Genomic DNA, 23,005 nt, shown 5'->3' with positions numbered 1-23,005 from the left:
TATTTAAAACAAGATACGACTACGAGAGGCTATTCCTCTAGCCTTTTAAAATCTATGAAGGAGACCAATCATTCTTTTTATTGCTATTCAAAGAATTATAAAGATGTGCCAATTATGCGTTAGAGAAAATAGCCGTCATTGTGAACCTCATCTTTAAAAAAAATTTTTTCTTTTTTTAAATAAAGTTATTTTAAGTAAACTTAAACAGTAAAAATCAATTTAGAATATACTATCTCACGCGCTCAAATATTGAAAAGAAGAACAAAATAGAGTTATTGACGTATTTTTTTATAAAAAGCAATAATACAAAATACAAAATCTATAGCGTCACATAAAACATTTTATGTTTTACCTATCTATTATTGATTTATAATACCCTAGAAACGGAATATGTTATGGTAGCAATAATACCTGCTATCACACCTAGGGCATTATAAGCGGGCATTATGATAATGCCCGGAAATTTTATTGCTTATCCAATTTTATTTCTCTCATAATAAAGAATAAACATCCATTTTATACAAAAAATAATGTTTCTTTAAATACTAAAAATTAAACTTTATTTCCAAAATAAAAATTACAATTTTGAAATGTCCCGGAAAATGTAGCTGATCCCAGTATAGAATGGTCGGTGTTTTTTGTGATGGTAGAGGTGGCAGCACTAACGCTATTTTGTATAGTTTGTAAATTGTCCATTAAAGAATTTTCAATTTTCAAATTAACCTCGGAATTAACTGAATTAGCTAACATTTTGGCTACTTTATTTTTGGATGAAATACTTTCTTCTATATATCCTTCAGCTACTGAAGAGCTTTTCCATTTCCCATATTGTTTTAGCATTTCAAACGAAGCACCTGCCTCAACAAGTAAAGTTGACGATGTGCGACGCAAACAGTGGCCGGTATAAGCTTCTGCATTATCCAGTTTTAAAAATTTGGCGATCAGTATTGGGACGCTTCCTATGGTATTTTTTCCAACAGGTTGTACTGTACAGCGACTCTTTCTATAGATAAGAAAGAATCTTCGCTCCTTTATTCCAGCTGGTCATAATGCTGCGTACTTTTTTATTAAATTTAAAGCGCCTAAATCTTCTTCAATTATAGTAAAACTTTTTGAAGTTGAAGTTTTAGTTTCTGGTACCTTTATAACCAAGACCGTTCCTCTATCTTCAATAATGGTCATTTTGACCAACTCATCTCGTCTCAAACCTCCAAAAACACCCATTACCAATATGACTTTGTGCACCAAGTAGATATCATCAGGAGCCTTCTTAATAAATTTTATTATTTGTTCTCCTTCCAAAACTTTAGACTTCTTCGGGACATATCCTTTCGACTTAACCTTTAAAAAAGATATGAGACGATGGTATTGCGAGATGTCTATATTTTTATAGACCATTAACGTAGACCTTAAGGTAGAATACTTACCAGTTCCTGAAAATATGCCATTAGAACGGTTTCGGTTATTTGAACAATTGCGTTGGCATCTTTCCAAATACCAAATATGCCATACTCCCGATCATACTGTTGCCTTGATTTAACTGGCAAAAGATTTTCGGTCGCTTTTATGGCCTTTTCTCTTATATTTTCTCTTATAATTTCTTCCATTTTAAGCAAATATTTAAATAAAAAATGCCAACTGACTAACTGACAGAAACATCAAAGTCAAACTTAAATAATCACTGCAAGTCACTTGATAAATTTCTGTAGGTAGGTATGTACGTATACCTACATGTACAGGTAGACCCTATTTTTTAATTAATATTAAAATTATTTTTGTTCATAAAAATCAATTTTTAGGTAAAACATAAAGCATTGTATGCACCACGGGCATTGTTAGACTGTAATGCCCATCAGACGGAAACCTACTATTTCCACCTTCCGGGCATTATCGTCCTTACAATGCCCTTGATACATAAATAGCTATAATAAAAAGACGAAGATTACATGTTTCGCCCGACTATCATCATCATCACATTAATTCAGGCATCACCAGACCTACATTAATTATTATGATGTAAAAGGAAGAAAGTGTTCAACAAAAAACTTACCATAGAATTCACAAAACACCTAATATATAAATAAACAAAGCTTATAATAAAGTGGCACTATATCTACACATAAAAAAAATTAACTAAACGATCAAATTACTTTATATGTTCCAGAAATCTAATAATCAATCATTTGAGTGTTTTTATAATATTTTAAATTATTAAAAACTAGGTAGCCATCAAATTTGAACCTTTCGTTAACACAGGACAGATCTAAGCTTTTAAAACCTTTACTAATTTCCATTGGTTCCAGCAAGTCTAGTTTTTTAGTTTTATTGCACTGGTGAAGTATTTTGAAATTTTGGCTATAGGGAAAATTATGCTTGGAGTGAAGGAGATGATTAGCAAAAGCCAATCTGGTCACTGTGATATCGATATTTTTAAATTTATTATATTGGGCCTTGCGTTCACTAATCCTAGTAGAAATCCTCCTACCAGAGTGGCCGACGTAAACTGCAGGGCACTCTTCGTACCTAATCTCATAAACTCCCGGAGAGGATGTCGGGGGTAGTTTATCTTTAGTTTTAATTAATTGGCTTATTAATGAATAATTGGTTTTAATAGCTGCGGTTATGCCAAAGGGAGAAAAGAAGTGGGATAGTTGGGTTAGGCCAATCTCGTTTCTCCAAACTAAGTAAACGACCTAAAAGTATTAATATAGTTTCTTTGTTGTTTGATTAAATTAAATGATAATTTACATTTGTTCAAATAGGTACTGAAAATACATTTTATATATAGGTTTAAGAGGGAAGAAGTTATTGACTGCTAATTGTAAAAAATTATTTTTTAAAAGCTTCACGAGAAAGTGGGATGTTAAAAAGTCTGTAAAATAAAGAATGGAAAGCAGCAAATTAATGTAAGGACGGTGATGTTGAACTGTATTGTATGATATTGTCTCTTGCTGCTTGATTTCGGAATATTTCAAAGGATATCTTTTTTTTCTCTTTTAAGTAATAAATCTAAAAATGGTAAGATGCTGTTCCCTCTCCATTGTAAGCTCAATTTTGGAGTGAAGAGGGTTGACATAATTAAGGAAATTTGCAAGAAGCTTTACCCTAAGTTCATTCCAAATCACACGGATATCATCCATATACCGTTTATAAAAAAAGATATTATTTTTAAAATTACTGCTCATTATTTTTGTTTCTAAGTTATTAAGAAATACTTCACTAAGAAATAGCGACTTTTGGCAACTCATACATTAGGGGTGTTTTAGGGTTCATTTTAGGATTCATTTCATTTTGTTATTGTTTTGGTTTATTCTCTATTTATTGTTAAGTAAATAATCATGATTTAAGAAGAAACTTATTATCGCTCTTAAAATGTTCTTGTTTGATATATCCGTTGATTGAAGACCATTTTCAGCCTCTATAGCCCATGTTTCTTTACGTTTTTTTTACGTATTTACAAGAAACATGAACTTAAATCTTTAACGATACATTTCGTTACATTTAATTTAATGTAAGTTCAATAAATCTTATATACAATAATTACTTGAGGTATAATAGATTTTTATACCCAGAAGTTGAGGTTTTATCCATCGATCTCTGAGTTCATTTCTTCTTTTCAATATCCTACCTAACTTTAGTTTGAATATTGAAATTGAAAAGAATGAAAAAACCTATTTATTTAATAAAAATACCTAATTTAAACCAACGTTTTGGTAGTTTTATCTACTACGTTTATATCTACTATTGTTATTAAGGAAAATAAAATTAAATTAAAAATCTTATCTTTTCTAATTTTCTATTTGCCTTATTTTTAATCTGTTGAACTTACATTAAATTAAATATAACGAAAGACATCGTTACAGATTTAAATTCATATAAGATCCTTATTTGAGTATTTAGAAAATGCTTTCATAAAAATTACCTATTTGCTAGAAATCTAATTCTTCGTTAATATTATTTTTGTTATTCATGGTCTACTATTAAATTATGCATTTAATTTTAAAAAATCGCCATTTATTGGCGTATTTATGAGAAAACTATTATATATTTTTGAAACGATAAAAAAAGGCATTTTTTTTAGTCTAGAAATCTACAGGGTATTCCATTTAAAAAATATAGGTTTCAAAACGTATGTAACATTTTTGTTAAATATTTATTACTCAAAAGTAGGTACTAAAAACTTTACATTTAATAACAAAAATTATCTACACCACTGGTATTCTACCGACAAAAAATCTATAAGAGTATTATTTTACCTTTTCGATAAGTTAAACGGAGATACAAGGGTGATCCCAAAATGCAAGATGTTCGAAACTGCGCTGAAGCTTAAAAACTAAGAGGGCTAAGAAAATGTTGTTAATGGCATTTTTAGTTTCACGCAAAAGTAGCACAATAAAAAAATAACGGAGATATCCCGCAAAGGTACCCAAAATGGGACACCCTGTAGACAAACTTTAACTAAAATTCTTCTTACTTATTGGGGTCAAAATTTTCCTCGTCACCATTTTGCATTTCCTGGTCATTATTTAAGTAAAATATTTGTGATCTTTCTTCTTGGTCGAACTGGTTTAATGTTCCATTATAAACTAAGAGATCATCAATTAAAATCTAAAAGTTAAAATCATTAATTTGTATGTAATAAATTTGATTGTGATGGTTGTACCCCGAAATCCTTAACGCCTCTACAAGGGGTTTTCGAATAGTTCCACAGTTTTATATAAGCAATGGAAATCGGATAATCTAATACCACAAACACCCGGTTTAAAAGCTTGGGTATACGAGGGGCCAGCCAAGACTGGCTACCACTGTCGTTATCATTTTGGGTATTTATTAATTTTTCGGGAGTTCTGGTGTCTCCGGAAACGTTTGGAAGGACGTTTACGCTTTCCGGATATGCACAAATATCTGAAATGAATTAGGTAAGTAAGTTATACGGTATAAATGAATGTATGTTATATATTGATTGGTCCTTGTATATTGAATATTATTTTGCTAACTGAGGGACCATACATTCAATGACCAATTAATGTTGAAATATTAAGAATCTTTTTGGAACATATAGAGTAGTTTCTTAAGATGAATTTGAGGATAAAAACGTGATTCTGGGTTAACAATTAAAGCAGTTTTGGTAGGGACATTTTTACCTAATTTTCTTCTTAATTTTTCACTATTTAGCATATATTTCCCTAGAATGATAACAGAAAAAAGAAGATTTATTTCTTAAGAAACAGTTTTATATCGGAAAGTTTCCTGTTTCTCAAACATTTGTTGAGGTAAAGACAATTTTATTTACTAAGGTCCAAAAGCCGTCATACACTCAAAAACGGGGTTATCTTTACATAAATAAATACTATACTTTGATCTTCCAGGGGTATCCTATCTCCATTAAAACTGTATAATTCCAGTCCATTAAGCCCCACATAATACTGATCACCCCAAGTAGAATAAATCACTAACTCTACAACAAAACCATACATTGAGTCCAAAGACATGGATGAGTAAATTTGAAGATTCTCTGATGGGTCGCCAAAGAATCTAAAAGACAGTTAGTTAAAAAGTGTATGTAATACAAAATTCTAAGCGTAATTTACCTGACTTCTTGGACAAAATCATACAAACAGTTTCCGGGGGCACGTCTCAAAAGAAAACATTCACCTCCTAAAGCCGGATTCATGATTAGTTGGTTATCTAAAAAGATTTTTAACATCTTCACTCCAGCGTATGTTAGTTCAAGGTTTTCGTTGTAGTTCCAAAATTTTATACCTAAAAATCATCACTTTTTAACAGATAGTTTAAATAAGGAGCCTGTACCTACCTGAAATATATTGAAAATCGTCAAATTTTACGGAAATTACAATGGTTTCGTTTTGGTGAAGGGATGTACACCACATATCCTTTGATTTAGTGGTCAAGTTGTGGCCATTTAGTAGATTTTTCACCGATTTGCTCTTTACATTTGTTGTGATGTTCCTGTCGTTAATACTAAAAAAACATTTATAAAGGATACTCAAGAAAAACCTTATTTGATACCTGATAACTGCATCTCCTGCTCCGATAACTTCGAGACCGGTTAATCCGATTGCCAAAGCATTTCCCCAATTTTCCACCAGAACCAAATCCATACTTTTGGCAGCCATTAATATTTGTTCCTGGGGCGAGTCTAATTTATCGCGAAATTCTTCTTTATTTGATCTGGTTTTTGTAATGGATTCTTGGTTTAGTGAAATACCAGTTATTGGACGAACCTAAAAAATAGAAACAATAACTGACAGAGGATGTTCCGAAGAAATGTCATAGAAATTGTCCATGTTTCAGGATATTCCTGAAAGCCTAAAATTAAATTTACCTAAATTAAATTAAAATTACCTCAGAACATAAAATTGAAGTTGGGGGTCTCTCATCTCGGTTTCCAGGGGTGGAAGCATGGGAATTCAGCAAAGCAAACGACGTATCATTGAGTGATATTTTTTCCAAAATAGCCTCGTCTATTGTAAATAGTATTGTCTGAAAAACATATGTTGTTTTTCATTTATCAGCTTTAGTTTTTAATTTACTTACATCACCGAATTGCTGAATGCTGCCTTGTATATCACCACAAGCCTTAGCTACTTCACCTTTGAATATGACTTGGTCATCCAGCATCATTACCAAGTCTTTGACTCCCCGGTAAGAATGAATTCTTGATTTATTATAGTTCTAAAACACAAGACTATCAATTTAATATAAGCACATATATTGAAACAATATTTTCCTTGTATATCAAACAGGTGCTATAGGAGTTTCTTAAATAGTATTGTGCACTGGGAAAAGATTTATTGCTTCCTTGAGTATACAAGGTTAATTTACAATTATATTACAGAATTCAGTGCAAATATTTTAAGAAAGTATAAAGCTATACCTAGAGTTATAAAATAATTACTAGTCGATCAATCTGATCTTCTATCAAAGGTAAAGGATATTTCTCTTTGACAAATTTTAGATTTAGTCACCCATAATCTTTTGCTAGTCGATAGCCTCCAGTATTCTTCTTTACCAAAAAAAACGGACTGGCATAGAGTAAAATAGATTCACGGACTACACTACCGCTCAAAAGTATTTACCCACCATGTATTTCTTTTTAATATTTTAAATTATATACAAAAATCTTATCTTTATACCTATATTTAGATTGATCTCTTTTGTAAATTGCATATATGCTTAAACAGCATACCTATCAACTATGGTTCGTTGCTGGAAAGACTAACCGTCAAATATCGACGGACTTGGGAATTCCAAGGCGGACTGTCGATTATCATGTTAGGAAATTCACCAGAGAAGGGACTATTAGCAACAAACCTCAATCGGGAAGGCCAAAGGCAACAAGTTCAAAGGAGGATTTAGATATTATAATTACAAGCAAACGCAATAGACGCCTTCCGCCCCTGAAATCACAGCAAAAATCAGCAAGGAGCGTAAAAAAAGAGGTCAGTGTTTCGACAGTAAAACGGCGACTTTATAATGCTGGTCTTAAAGGACGTTTAGCTGTATCAAAACCACTACTGAAGGATGTTAATAAGAATGTGAGCCCAATCACACAAAGAATGGACCATTGATGACTGGAAAAAAGCTTTCTGGAGTGACGAGTCGAAATTCGAGGTTTTTGGAATGAAGAGGCGAGTTTTTGTTCGCCGTTATGCCAATGAAAGGGTCGCTGAAAACTGTACGGTGGCCTCAGTTAAACACGGTGGTGGTTCGGTGATGGTGTGATGGTGTGGGGTTGTTTCGGAGGATCTAATTAGAATAGAGAGAATTCTTCGAAAAGAGGGTTACAAAACAATTTTAAGTGACAATGTACTTCCTTCTGGTACTCGAATAATTGGGGAAAACTTCATCTTTCAACATCACAATGACCCCAAGCACACGTCGAAATTATGCAAGCAATATTTAGGTAAATTACAAAGGCAACATCTTCTGAAAATTATGGAATGGCCACCACTATCACCGGACCTCAATCCTATCGAATTACTGTGGGATGAACTGGATAGACAAGTGCGAAAATCATGCCCCACATCAAAAGAAGACTTGTGGAGGATCATCCAAGAAGAGTGGCACAAGATGCCTCAGGAAACTTTGGACAAATTAATTAGAAGGCTACCGAAACTCTGTGAAGCTATATTATTAAAAATCGAGGCGGACGTGTAAATGAATCCAAAATTTTATTGTCTTAAATTTAATTAATTGAAAAATGTATTGTTTATATTCATTTTGTTATAAATAAACCGTTTCATAAGAATAACTGATGGGTTTATTATTTTTAGTTATAACTTTAAAACAGTCATATGTGGGCAAATACTTTTGAGCAGTAGTGTATATTATTGGACAACAATTCATTAATAAGTTCCCGTAAAATTGATCTCTCAGAAACGGACATCCGGTAAGGATTATAAATTACTGATTCTTCACATCCTAACTTTAATGTAATTTTTGTGGCAGATGTTTTACCAAGGTCTCTTAAAAAAGATAAACACAAAGACGATAACTATTCATTAAAATTACCAGCTTTAATGTTTCATCTTCTTTCACTTCCTTGCTTACTTTTAACATATCCAGGGATATGGCATCTTTCGTATTAACGGTTATTGGATTTACATCAAAACCATTCAAGGCAGCCGTACAAAGTGGTTTTAACAAACCGAGACTTACAGTTTTTCTATTTGCTAAGTACGATATGTTCTTAATTTATGAAATCGGCACCTAGTAGTAAGTCGTAACTTAGCTGACAATCATCTAATATTAAAGCTGTGACAGTGGCCGCCACTATTTCCACCTCTACTTTGATTAATACTGACTTACTATTAAATGATTTTGATGTTTTGGAAAATCCGATAACTATAGTAAGTTTCAAATGTTCAGCAATTGGTGCTTTCAGTAGGGTGCAGGTACTACCAGAATCAATAAGGCATTTAACTTTATGTCCATTAATACGTGTCTTTTTCAGAAATAAATTAGCAACCTTATCAGAAACGTCACAAACAGCAACACTCTTACTGTCTTTTCTGGTCATGCATTTACAACCTTCACTGGTATGTCCAAACTTTTGACATAACTTACACTTAATTTTAGGGTTTCTACATTGATTTAATAACTAGTCACCACTACAGTTATAACACACTATTTTTTTACGCTCGCGCTCCTTCGCCTTATTTTCATAAGAAGTTGACGGGCGTGGTTCAACAGCATTTTTAGTTGGAGGAAAGTTAGATTTTATTTTATCACACTAAAACTATTGGTTTTAGAGTTAACATTTCCTAAATAACTGGCTAGTTCCTCAATAGACTGGAAATTAGCAGCTCTAGCCGCCAAAGCTACAAAATTACGGCTTCTTTTAATAATTTACCAAATTTTATAGTTCTTGGAAAATTAATTTCTAATTGTTTGTTAATGTCTTCCTAAGCCGAACCAGCTACATTAGAACTATCATACCACCGGCGAGCATTCCCCCGAAATCTACTAGTAGCTAGCCTTAATAATAATGATTCATCCCAGTTATGAAATGTAGCCAGTTCTTCAACATTCTGAATCTACTCAGTAACTATCAACGTCTCAGAACTCGGGTCAAATATCGGTATAACAGTCTCATTAAAAGCTGAATAATTGTTCATAGATGAAACTCGACTACTATTACTTGAACTTACTTGTTGTGACAGCTTACTTGGAGTCAAAATAAGAGTTTTTTTCGCTTTCGCGCTTCAGAGCTATAGCCCACGCAAATTGCTTGAAGAAAATCATTATTTGGTACCGTGACTATAGTTATGCGTCAAATGTCCTAAAAAGTCGCTGTTTTTTGAGTGCTCTTTTCATTTTGCATCCGAAAAATAGTGTAAATCCAATTTTAAGGGAGTATTCAGGCTTACCCTTCTGATAGCCTCTATCTTATGTTTGCAATGCAAAATTCAAAAATCTATCAACACCATCTTGTTAGCCAGGAAATGGTCTTAAGTTTTTATCTTTTGTATTTTTTCGATACAATTAACTGTTTTCAAGAGAACTACCGAAAACTAGTAAATGAAAGGGAAGGCTTATTAAACTATCAAAAAAACGAAGTAGGCCGTGCCTGCTTTAATTTTTATCAAATCAAATTAATTGTATCGAAAAATTGCAAGAAACGATAAATTTAGATTTTTTCATAGCTAACTATAAGATAGATAGTATTCTAGATTTTCAAAATTTTTATCGGAAGATATAGGCCATCATAAAGATAAGCCCTTTTGAATCTGACATGACTTTACACCATTTTTGAGACCGAAAATGTCAAGAGAACCCAAAAAAACGGAGACTGGCAAATTTTCAAAAGATTTAACCCATAAGTATAATTAGTGGTCCAAATAAACAATTTTGTTTAAGTAATTTGCGCTGGCTGTACATATTTATAGAGAAAAAATCTTATTTTGACTCCAACAATACGCTCTATTTTCAGTTTCGTGTTTGTGACCCAATATCTTCAATATTGCGGAGGGTTGTTAGTTGTTACTGTTTACTTAAATATCGACGTTTCGACTTATATTAAGTCATCCTCAGGATACTGAAATGGATAATGTTTTTTTCAATAAAAAATAAACATTATTAAAATAAATGTTCTCTACGTGTACAAAAATTAAAACAACAAAAAAAAAACAAAAACCACGACACAAAAATACAATATAAAATGTATTTTTTATACATTACACCTCTTACCTAAGTCTAGGTTTCTTTAGTTATAATATAATAGTTATAATAAAAAATACATTTATAATAGGAGCGTAGAATGATTTTTAACATGGGCTAAATTGTAGGTGTTATTGTGGACAAACTAGAATCGTTGATTGAAAAGGGAATCGCCTCTTCAATCAACGCTAGAATCAACAAATAAGCCAAGAAACAAATGTTTTTATTCTGCGAGCCTTATCTATCGAGCGTTTACCTTTTTAATTTCCATGACTCGATGTTATGTTGATAAGCCAAGGATTAGTAGATAAGGAAGATGTATGTATCTATACGTTCAAAACCAGAAACTTAATCCTTTAATAATCTTACACTGTGAGATCCAAATTTGGGACATACACTCTTTGACAAAAATAAAATAATGTGTTTTAGTTTCATCTTTTTTTTACATTATCCATTTCAGTGTTCTAAGAATGACTAAATAAGTCGAAACGTAGACATTTAAGTAAACAGGTTTCTGTTTTATTTCTGACCCCACAACCCTCCGCAATAATACGCTCTATATTTGCCAGCTTATGTCAAATCAGAATCAACAGGTTTCTGTTTTATTTCTGACCCCACCCCACAACCCTCCGCAATAATACGCTCTATATTTCCCAGCTTATGTCAAATCAGAATATCAAATCAGAATCAGTCAAGTCAAGGAATCAAAAAATACCAAATTTCATAAAAATGTCTTCAATATTGTTTAAGTTATTATTAAAAAACTGATTTTTTTTTTAAAACTTTAACACCCTGTATCTCAAAAGTTAAGACGTTTAGGACATATGTTCATAGAAACTCTTTTTCTTAAAATGGGTCCAGGAATCACCCCCTTAAATATTAGCACGTCTTTAAGGAACACCCTGTATATACCGGGTGGTGCGTCGCCGAGCGGAACATAGGAAAACCCATGTAAATTTTAAGGGGGTCAATTATTGGCTTCCCTGTACATCTTATAGAAAAAATGTAAGATAACTTTTTAAAGAGACCAATCTGGCAAACCCTTGTGCAAAGTTCCACCCGGTATATGTATATTCACTATAATATTTATATTACTAGAACTTCACACTTTATATATATACAGGGTGTCCCGAAATTACATCGCAATATTCTACCAGCCGCATCTTTGTCTAAAAATAAGACAAAAAGTCCATATACAGTATGGTTCAAAAGTGCATCGTTTTTAAGTTACAGGGTGTTTTATGAATCATGTTAAAGATGGTTTTTTGTTAATATATCCGGAACGCCTAGTTGTAATCTTTTGAAATCTTCAACATTTACTATTGGTTTTTTTAAAAACTGATATTATATACATTTTTGCCAAAATGTATACAGGGTCGGTAAAGTTTAAATTGTTAAAACTTTTTTTCTAGCAACTCCGTGATAATTTTGGTATTAGAATTGAAAGGAACAAACATTTTCACATAAAAAAGGTGCTCTTGTCTAATTTCGATAGGAGCTTCCGTTTTCGAAAAAATTAGATGTAAATGTTTTGCAAAGAGAACGCGTAAGTTATTTTGGTAACAGTTAATAAAATTAAAAAGCATCTTAAAAATCCGTTGGGGATAAACATGACCTAAAACTATCACAAATACTTTATTTAAGATCAAAAATTGTTTTTCGAGTTCAATTGTTTTTTTTTTTTTTAATGTAAATAGGTAAAAAAAGGAACAATTCATTTATTACGTAAAAAAAAAACATAAAAACACCAAACAAAAAAGCACAAATTACAACAAATGTTCAAAGTGGTTTCCATTTTGCTGAAGACACAATCTTGCCCTACGCGTTATTGCGCGAATAGCCCTTAAAACAAAAAATGGATTTCTCTTTATTTCATTAACAGCTCAATTAATCCTTTGCATCAGTTGTTCACGGGTATTTATCTTCACGGCATATACCAACTCATTTAAATGTCCCCATAAATAATAATCTAACGAAGTTAGATCTGGAGATCGAGGAGGCCAACCACCTCGACCAATCCAACGTTCAGGAAAATGGTTATTCATCCACTCACGCACATTGCGACCAAAATGAGCAGACGCTCCGTCTTGTTGAAAAATCATGTTTTGGCGTAAGATAAGTGAGATCTTGTGGAACTTCTTCTAGAAGCTCCACAAGATTATTTTCCAGCATATGAAGATAATTCTCAGAAGTTAGCCGATTGGGTAATTCTATCGGGCCAATAAGTTGGTCCCCAATTAATCCCGCCCACAAATTTACCGAAAACCTTTGAAAATTACTACGCCTTATGGCTCTTGATTTTGATCTGCCCAAAAATGCATATTACGCATGTTAAATGAACCATTTCGTGTGAAAGTGGCTTCGTCCGTCCATAAAATGGAAGGAATTAAGTTTGGATTATTAATTACCCATTGACAAAATTGGATTCTCAATGGAAAATCGTCTGGCTCTAAATCTTGGACCCGCTGGTAATGAAACGTATGTAACCCTTGGGATCTTAGCATTCTTCCAATCTAATAAAAATTAAATTACTATCGTAACAATAAGTAATTTTTTTAATTACTTACTATAGAGCGAGGGATATGTGTGGCTCTTGACATATATCTTATACTTGCCCCCGGATTTTCTCAAAAACATTTAAAACATTTTCTAAATTGTAATCTTCTTGTGGTCTGCCTTGTCCACGAGCTCTTTGAAAACTTCCGTTATTGCATAAATTTCGGTGAGTGTTTATGAAAACTTGACGATCTGGAACATGTCTTAGGGGAAATCTTCGGCGATACTCACGGACAGCCGCTAAAGAACTGCCATTACACAAACCATAAACAAAATGCATGTCAGCTAACTCTTGATTTGTAAATCTATCCATAATTTTTGAAAAATGAATCACAAATAAGAACTAATTTACTTTGCCAAAGCAAATTTAAAAAATGTGAAATGTCAACAAAACCTTAAACAATATTTAACAAATAAACTAATTGTCAACAAACACAGCCCACTATTATTTTACAAGATGTTATTTGTAGTTACTTTTTGAAATACCAATTCATGATTTATTAATAATTGGTTTTTTCGAAAACGCAAGCTCCTATCGAAATTAGACAAGAGCACCTTTTTTATGTAAAAATGTTTGTTCTTTTCAATTCTAATACCAAAATTATCACGGAGTTGCTAGAAAAAAAGTTTTAACAATTTAAACTTTACCGACCACTTATTTTACACGACCCTGTATACATTTTGGCGAAAATTGTTGCAATATCAGTTTTTAATAAGACCAATAGTAAATGTTGAAAATTTCAAAAGATTACAACTAGGTGTTTCGGATATATTAACAAAAAACCATCTTTAACATGATTCATAAAACACCCTGTAACTTAAAAACGATGCACTTTTGAACCATCCTGTATATGGACTTTTTGTCTTATTTTTAGACAAAGATACAGCTGGTAAAATATTGCGATGTAATTTCGGGACACCCTGTATACATATATAAAGTGTGAATATTTATATATATACAGGGTGTCAATTTGAAAACTTCCCACCCCTATTATCTCGAAACGGGTTAGGTTTTTATAAAATCGCTAGGACACGTCGATTTTATTATCGAGGGGGAACAATTTTTATGCAGAAATCACTTCGCCTCTTTCAACCCCCTACCCCCCAGAACCTCCCTCTCAAAAATCTTAAATGGCAATAGGGGTTGAGTGATACCTCATTTGAAAGAACTTTTTATTCTCTACATTTTGGCACCTTATTTTTTAAATTTGAGTGCTGCGTTGCCAAGTTAGGGTTATTTAAACATTGTTAAATTACTTATTATTAAACATTATTCCTGTAAGTGTTTTAATTACGTTAAAGCTATGATTTGCATTGAAACATGTTATTTAGGTTAATATTAATTTTACTAAACATTTGCATAGCCGTTACAATTATGGTCTTTACAAAAGCACACCTAAAATTTATTTTATTAACACATCTACTTTAAGAGGTGTTCAAAGTGTTCTCTCAAAGTGAGGGTGCTACACAGCGGCCACAAAAAATTAATGTTTGGGCCGGTATTCTTGGAAATGCTGTTATAGGACCGTTGTTTATTGAACAAACTTAACTGGAGAGCTCTACTTACACCTACTTGAAGATGTAATTGATCCTTTGATAACAACTGAACTGGAAAATCAAGTTGGTAACATTTTGCAAGAAAACGAACTACACTTTCAGCAAGATGGAGCTACGCCGCATTATTTTCGGCCAGTGCGGAAGTGGTTGAATAACAGATTCCCTAACCAATGGATTGGTAGAAGGGGGCCGATAGAATGGCCTGCTAGGTCACCAGACTTAACGCCGTTAGATTTTTTTTTTATGGGGGCACATAAAATCGGTTGTTTACAAAACTCAGCCTGATGATATCGAAGATTTAAAAAGAAGAATTACAGAGGCAAGTAGGGCTATTCCAGAAAAGGTATTTCAGAATGTTCGGGAAGAATTTGAGAATAGACTTTATTTTTGTTTGGAGAACAATGGAGAACACTTTGAACACCTCTTAAAGTAGATGTGTTAATAAAATAAATTTTAGGCGTGCTTTTGTAAAGACCATAATTGTAACGGCTAATGTTTAGTAAAAATAATATTAACCTAAATAACATGTTTCAATGCAAATCATAGCTTTAACGTAATTAAAACACTTACAGGAATAATGTTTAATAATAAGTAATTTAACAATGTTTAAATAACCCTAACTTGGCAACGCAGCACTCAAATTTAAAAAATAAGGTGCCAAAATGTAGAGAATAAAAAGTTCTTTCAAATGAGGTATCACTCAACCCCTATTGCCATTTAAGATTTTTGAGAGGGAGGTTCTGGGGGGTAGGGGGTTGAAAGAGGCGAAGTGATTTCTGCATAAAAATTGTTCCATCTCGATAATAAAATCGACGTGTCCTAGCGATTTTATAAAAACCTAACCCGTTTCGAGATAATAGGGGTGGGAAGTTTTCAAATTGACTCCCTGTATATATATACAGGGTGTCTACTATAAAAACCGCCAAACTTTAAGAGGTGATTATACAAGTCATTTGCAACAAAAAAGTCGTATAACATTTTTTTCGAAAATTTGTTACTTCTGGTATTTAACATTTTTTGATTTTATCAAATTTCTTTGTTTTTTTTTCATATAAACAAGAATATCTTCGTTATTTTTACCGCTACATAAATTTAGATATACCATCTAAAAGAGAATTAAATTTGCTATAAGATGGGTATATTTTAGTTTTTGAGTAATTTTTTATACCGGATGTTATCAGAAGTTAAATGTAACATTTGGGAAAGGTGCAAAATTAGTGGTCTTCTTCGTTGTAGTTTTTCTAAAATTTGGTAAATAGGGACTTTTTTTTTCAGCAAAAACTACTGCATTTAATATGATTTCCAATTATATACTTACTTTTGTGATAGCTATTTGTTTTCACAACCATATCATGGGCAAAAGAAAGAAAACCACAAAAATTTAAACTTTTCAAATTTTATATTTCTTGATCTTTTGAGCACCAATGCGGTGAGTACTTGTAGATCTATCTTCTCTAACACAGCAACTCCACAAATTTCCATTAGAGAAGCCGTAAACAAATAACATATCGCGATATTCATTCTTTAAGAAAAATGGCAGGTTTTCCTTCTTTTGTAAATGGCAATGAATCCGCAAAAAAGGAAATTCACAAACTATGTAGGTATTACTTGATTTTAAAAACAAAAGCATAGTTATTTACAATTTGACAAGAACTGTCATTAAGTTTTCACTTCGACTTAAAGTAGTTAAATAAGTAATTTGATTTACGTGCTTAAAAAAATAATGCCTAGTTTCACAAACATTGAATATCGGGACATCTTATTTATTTACGGTGTCGCAAATGGAAACTCGCGGGAGGCAGCAGGGAGTATGCGCTTGGTTTTCCTAATAGACGGCAACCCCATAGAAGTACATTTGCAGAAGTGTTCAGACGCTATGGGGAAACTGGTTCCTTTCGAGGTTTGCAGATTAGAGAAGGTGGTCAAAATGGTCAACGCTGGAGACAAGAACCTGCGATTATGAGAGCTATTACAGAAGATAGATCTAGAAGTACTCGCCGCATTGGTGCTGCATTAAGGATTCACCATTCCACTGTACATAGAGTTCTTAAAAAAATAATTTGCATCGTTTCATTTGAAAAGAGTACAAGATTTATTGCCAGTGGATGGTCAGGTGAGAATTCAATTCTGTAGGTGGTACTTGAATAAGTTGCAAGAGTGGGGACAGATCAAATATTTTGGACAGATGAAGCAACAGGAGCCGGAATAATGAATTAAAGAAATAACCATATATGGCATACAAAAAACCCTCAGGCGACTGTTGTTTCACATTTTCAGCATGAGATAAGGGTCAACGTATGGATAGGATTATAAGAGGTCGCCTTTTCGGGCCTGTAATACTTCCTGATCGGCTCAATTCCAATGAGTTTTCAAATTGATTAAATAATGACCTTGTTGACTTTCTGGAAGAAATCCCCTTAGCCGCTAGACAGAAACTTTGGTTTCAAATGGACGGACGCTCAGCTTATAATGGCAGAATTGTGCAAAATCCTTGAATCAATGCTTTGGGGAGAAATGGATCGGAAGATACGGTCCGGTAAGATGGCCGCCCAGAAGCCCTGACCTTACGCCCCTTGACTTTTATGTCTGGGTCACATTAAAATCTAATGTTTATAGTATTAACATTAATACTCGAGACGAACTAATTAATCGAATTAGTGCGTGTTGCAATGAAATGCCACAAAAACGCGTTGATCTTGAACGGGTTGTTAATAGTGTCAGAAGAAAATGCATCAAATGTATTGAACAAGAGGGAAGACATTTTGAATAATTGTTATAATTTTAGGTTTGTTTGATGAAATTTTGATTTTTTAATTTTGGTCAATCAAGAAATATAAAATTTGTAAAATTTCAATTTTTGTGGTTTTCTTTCGTTTGCCCATGATATTGCTGTGAAAACAAATAGCTATCACAAAAGTAAGTATATCATTGAAAAGCATATTAAATGCAGTAGTTTTTGCTGAAAAAAAAACATGTCCCTATTTACCATTTTAGAAAGACAACAACGAAGAAGATACCACTAGTTATGCACATTTCCCAAATGTTACATTTAACTTCTGAAAATACCCGGTATAAAAAATTACTCAAAAACCTAATTATACCCATCTTATAGCAAACTTAATTCTCTTTCAGATGGTATATCCAAATTTTATGTGGTGGTAAGAATAACGGAGATATTCTTGTTTATATGAAAAAAAAAACAAAGAAATTTGATAAAATCAAAAAATGTTAAATACCAGAAGAACTAACAACTTTTCGAAAAAATGTTATACGACTTTTTTGTTGATAATGACTTGCTTAATCACCTCTTAAAGTTTGGCGGTTTTTATAGTAGACACCTTGTATAGAGGTTCTAGTAATATAAAATGAAACTACAATAGGCTCAACTATCGTGTTTTCACGTCGTATTTCCTCAAACTCTTATAAATATGTCATTTATTGTATTTACTAATCTATTTACCCAGATTCTTATCATCGCAATGGTAACTTCATCATAAAACTCTATTGTAATCATATGGCTTCTCCCATGATAAAATGGGGCCAACCAAATATGCAAATCGTCTCTCGTTCTATTAACGCCGTCTAATAAATTTGACACTATTCTAGGATCATTTTGACATTCTGGCAGAATGTTCACGTCAGCTGGTAAAGCGGATATCTACAAGGGTAGAAAGAATATGAGCATGACTCATGGTAATTGTATGAATGCTTATTACTTGTTGTACTTGGACTATTTGGCCCTCAGAAGAAAATAGTTCGATTCCGTTAAGCCCTACGTAGTATTTGTCACCCCAGGTGCTTAAGATGTCTATAGTGAGGTTCTGAAATTGTTTTTGAGAAATATTTCTGACATTGTTGTGGGTATAGCTAAGCGTATTAGAGTACCTTGCCTCGGGGAAGTTCAGGAATAATAAAAACATCATTAATTGACTCTTTAAGGGTATCCCCAAACCTATCCTTGAAAAATTCGCCCTCCTGTGGCGGGTAACTGGTTCTTCGTTCAGTAAAATGGCTTTTATGTCTCGGCTTTTTCTTTTTATTGATGTTTTCTTTGGATTTGCTCCTTCTAAAACCTGAATAAAGTCATTAGTATTGCCTATATTTATAACAGGATAAAACTATTAGCTATACCACTAGTTATTCGTTCATTTTCAAAGAGCAGCTCGTTAATGATTTTCTCTCGAAATTTCTCTTCTTCTTCCAAACGAGATTTATAATCCTTAAGTTTTTTATCGAAATTATTAGTATTGGTCCTAAAAAGGGATATTTTCTTAGGAATTTCAAACTTCTATCAAAAATATTACCTTTGTGAGTCAATTTTCAATCCAGGATCCTCGCTCGAAATATCCCCAAAAATAGTCTCCGATGATTTAGATTTTGCCAAGTTTTCCGTATTATTATAACTACTCTGAGTTCGCTCATTGGACATTTCGCTCTTGCAGCGATCCATCAAATCAAAATCTATATTAACATAAAAAGAAACTCAACATAACAACTTACCGCTTTCTGGAGAAGAGGGAATATGCCTCAAATTCCAATAGTTATCTAAAAGAAAATTGGCTATATTATAAGTCTAAGCTTGCATATTGTCTACTTACAACATGCGTGCTCACAATAACATAGCAAAGTGCCAAACCTCTAGAAATAAAAACAAACACAAAAGGCAATACAGAAGCGCCATGACAAATATTTATTTATAACAATTTTACCAATAATAATATTAATTCACATTTTCACTTCTTACCGGGCAGCAAGTCACTTGAAACGCTCACACCAGATTGGGGCTTCTCACTTTTCCTTGGCAGTCTTCCTTTTTGTACTTGGTTGAATTGGCTTAAGCTTTTCCACGATTTTTCCAGATCCTGATCGAGACTGTAGAGGCTGTTCAGATGCGTGTTTTCTTCAAGGTTTGGCACCACGTAATCCGCGTTCGTCATCGTAAGATGCTTTGGCGAGTGCTCTTTATAAAGATCCATTGTTATTGAGGATCTTCGACCAAATTTGGCTGAGGAGGAACTGTTCAAACACGTTAATAGTTATGTATTAAGGAGTGGTTTTTTTTACCTTCTGGGCTCTCCGATTTTCCCTTCTAAATAGGGTATTCGGTTAGGAATGTTAGAGGTGCTAAAGTTAATGCCAAAAGGTTTTTTGTCCTGAGAGTCTCCGGTTGTTTTGAGTGGTTCTTCAAAGTATTCTTTTGAAATTGTACTAAAAAAATGTTATTTTTAATTTTTGGTTATTCAGTTATAAACATATTATCTCACCTAGAAATCTCTTCCAACCATTTTGGCACTTGCTGATGGCTCCCATGAGCTGGACTCAGCTTTTTTTCACCCTTAGAGTCTCCACCACTGTCGGGCTCCTTTTTTACTTTTCCCTCCATAACTTTCAATGGCATTAGTTGAAACTATTGAGCGATTCCCACATAATATTTGCCTGTAACAGTAAATTTTCACTTTCTATTTGTCAAGGGAGCGCAAACGGGATTTTTGCAAATGTCATTGTGAAATTCACCACCGATGGAGCAATTTTGTTATTGTTTCGCTTTGTTGTGAGTGAAATCGGTGTCATGGTAATCGGGGTTGGGGTGCTTTATAGTACAGGGGTGTATTAAGGATTGCAAGAACTACTAAAAACTAGTTTTCTTTTTATAGTCTGAGATATTATATCGTATATAAATAATTTTTGATTGCGTGTATATTACGAAGCGATTGACCAAAGTATAGCATATGACCTATCAAATTTATTGAAATATTACGCATATTTTAAAAAATATTATTATATACAGATTTTGCCACTTACTTTGAATAACTAATTTGGGACTTACAATATATAAGAAATATTCTAATATTCATGATTTTTTTCTACAACTAGATGGAGAAACAAACATTTTAAAGCCTACCCACGTTTTTCCCATTATAAACCACATATATAAAGCTTTCAAGGTAAAGTTTGCATACTCATAATAAGAATCAATTAATAATTTTCCTTCGGAATTTAAAATTCCTTTTGAAATACCTGATTGAAGTTCACAATAATCAATATTTAATTAATCGTGATTCGGTAAAGGGTTACCGGGTTGTGTATGATTTTTTAAAAAATTTTCATTATTTATGCAAATCCCACGGTATAAATATTAGTAAAATAACAATCGTGACTAGTTTCACTTCCATATAAGAGCTTTATATGTATAAATTAATCTATGTTTCTTTAATTAATTAATCAATGTTTATATAATTATATTTTTGACTCCCATGAGTAGTTCACCTGGGATGATGCTCCACTAAATCCTTGTTTTTATAAAAAAAAATAATATAATATTTTTTTAACTACAACGACCTACTTCTTATTTTATACATAAATATGTCGGGGGACTCTCTGAGGGTTTGTCAGCCATAATCGAAACACACTGTCTTTGCACAAAACTTTATTAACTAAGTATGTACTATGAAGTCACAAACTAACTGTCCACGAATAATAATTATTTGAAAGAAACAAAATACAGTTGTAAAAATACAGAGATAAAAAAAGATTGGTTTATCGCTAAACGCGGAGATCTCGACGGTAATGCCAAATCGTGACTGCCTCAGTCCCGACTCCCGTGTATGCAAGCAGCACTTCCATCACTTCGGTACTTCCCCGAGAATATTTTTTTCGATTCCACCCAAGCTTGATAAGGCTTGACGTTTAGCAGCCACTACGACACGGCCATACTGACAGGTCACACGTCCTCGCGTGTCTCAGCTATAACAAGAAAATTTTGATAACAGGAAAAAAAATCGTTCGGTCATTCTGACATTCTTAAAACAAATAACTCAAATTTAACATAATTAAACATTATTTTAAATTATTATCACCCCCATCTAATGATAAAATTTAATCTTTTTAATTTTTAATTTAATTTTTTTTTTTTTTTTTTTTTTTTAATAATTTTCACTTAAATCCAGTGAAAGATATCATATTTTTTATTCATTATTTTTTTTTAGTGATAACACAACCATGATTTAAATCTAATAATTCATTCAATTTTAACTACCACTTACATCTAGTAAATAGTTGCTACCTACATAAGACTAATAATAAAACAACAAAATAATTTTACCAAAAATCAAAATACAATGATAATTTTTAAATTATTAGGTTTTAATCTGTGTCTGAATTTGTTAAATCGTCTTCATGATAAGCATAGTTTTCTGCCGTTTTACGTAACGTACGTTTTGTTGGCTATATATGTTTCATTTTTTTGTAGCAGGACTTTAACAGTATTTAGAAAAATTAACTTTAAGGTAGGTTTCTTATATAAATATTGATCGTCAAACTTTTTGTTTCTGAGATACAGGGCGTCAAAGTTTCCCAAAAAAAAAGTTTTTATTTTTTAATATCCGAACTATCAAAGATATTGAAATCAAAATTGGTATAAACAATTCTAGGATGAAGGGTCATAATCGTAAATAATGTCATGTTTCTACGTTGGCCAGTGGCGGAGATATGACTAATTAATAATGTTAATGTGACTAAAAAAGTAGCACGCCACTGGATTAAGTCGATTAAACGATCATTTCTAAATAGTGCATTTAATTGTAAACAAAAATGCCCTCTTGATATTTTTTCGTATCTGACTCCGTTTTCTCCTCAAATTGGGTTGTAAAAATCACTTAAGATTTGAAGATAAATTTATTTCAACCGTCTAATAAATCGCAACATAGAACAATACCACAAATACTTATAACTTATTTATAACAAACAACAGATTACAAGAACACAACAAACAATTAACAAATTTAAAGAAGGTGTTCGAAATGTGAACCATTTTCTGCAATACATAATTCACATCCTATATATATATATAGGGTCACCGAACCAGTGAATGAATCTAACCCAGTAAACGAACAACATTAAGTCTTCTCCCCCTAATAAGGTCCGCCCTGCATAAAATCTATTTTCTATCGTTTTTCAAATGAATATATCTATCACAGTTTATGATTCAGTAGCAAACAAGCGGCCAGTGAGTAAACGACAGGTGTAGCAACGTACACCTGACGTTTCACCTGTGTGTTGAAATTTTGGTCTCACGTGTTTAGTATTATAGGCAGGGACGGACATTAGAGGGGGGGGATGGGGGGTCCACCCCCCCAATAATTTGAGCTGTTAAAAAAAACTATTAGGCAATAATAAGTGTTGTTTCAGTGTATTATTAATTTTATCTACT

At 32.6% G+C, this 23,005-nt stretch overlaps 2 protein-coding genes and 1 long non-coding RNA gene across 8 annotated transcripts in view; all 3 read right to left on the bottom strand.

Moving 5' to 3' along the window:
• Positions 1–20,337, bottom strand: part of LOC126737018 (katanin-interacting protein-like) — a 31,416-nt gene extending 11,079 nt beyond the window's left edge. Inside the window, exons 1-17 of one of the 2 annotated variants that reach the window (XM_050441701.1) lie at positions 20,061–20,337; positions 19,861–20,004; positions 19,541–19,812; positions 19,297–19,341; positions 19,101–19,257; positions 18,928–19,049; positions 18,682–18,869; positions 18,513–18,617; positions 18,257–18,454; positions 6,559–6,696; positions 6,367–6,504; positions 6,031–6,245; positions 5,816–5,982; positions 5,592–5,763; positions 5,357–5,535; positions 4,664–4,905; positions 4,475–4,608 (exon numbers count right to left, since the gene is read on the bottom strand). In XM_050441701.1, coding sequence (XP_050297658.1) covers positions 4,475–4,608; positions 4,664–4,905; positions 5,357–5,535; positions 5,592–5,763; positions 5,816–5,982; positions 6,031–6,245; positions 6,367–6,504; positions 6,559–6,696; positions 18,257–18,454; positions 18,513–18,617; positions 18,682–18,869; positions 18,928–19,049; positions 19,101–19,257; positions 19,297–19,341; positions 19,541–19,812; positions 19,861–20,004; positions 20,061–20,194 — 2,750 coding nt within the window. In that variant the 5' untranslated portion in view covers positions 20,195–20,337. The remainder of the gene's footprint in view (positions 1–4,474; positions 4,609–4,663; positions 4,906–5,356; positions 5,536–5,591; positions 5,764–5,815; positions 5,983–6,030; positions 6,246–6,366; positions 6,505–6,558; positions 6,697–18,256; positions 18,455–18,512; positions 18,618–18,681; positions 18,870–18,927; positions 19,050–19,100; positions 19,258–19,296; positions 19,342–19,540; positions 19,813–19,860; positions 20,005–20,060) is intronic. The other variant, XM_050441702.1, reaches the window with a different exon arrangement.
• LOC126737020 (uncharacterized) lies at positions 544–1,793 on the bottom strand. The gene is made up of 2 exons (XR_007660854.1): positions 1,428–1,793; positions 544–1,341 (listed from the first exon to the last, which is right to left on the bottom strand). It is a non-coding gene; the product is annotated as an uncharacterized LOC126737020 (long non-coding RNA).
• An 813-nt stretch (positions 20,338–21,150) lies between the features above and the next one.
• Positions 21,151–23,005, bottom strand: part of LOC126737669 (uncharacterized) — a 33,137-nt gene continuing 31,282 nt past the window's right edge. For all 5 annotated transcript variants that reach the window (XR_007661071.1, XM_050442661.1, XM_050442659.1 and 2 more), the window contains one exon: positions 21,151–21,540. The gene's annotated coding sequence lies outside the window, so the exon portion shown is untranslated. The remainder of the gene's footprint in view (positions 21,541–23,005) is intronic.

Source organism: Anthonomus grandis, chromosome 6 (genome assembly GCF_022605725.1).
Source record: "Anthonomus grandis grandis chromosome 6, icAntGran1.3, whole genome shotgun sequence".
In the NCBI taxonomy this organism is placed as follows: Eukaryota; Metazoa; Arthropoda; class Insecta; order Coleoptera; family Curculionidae; genus Anthonomus; species Anthonomus grandis.
The sequence above is the reverse complement of the archived record's forward strand: the minus strand, read 5'-3'. Positions and strand labels throughout refer to the sequence as shown.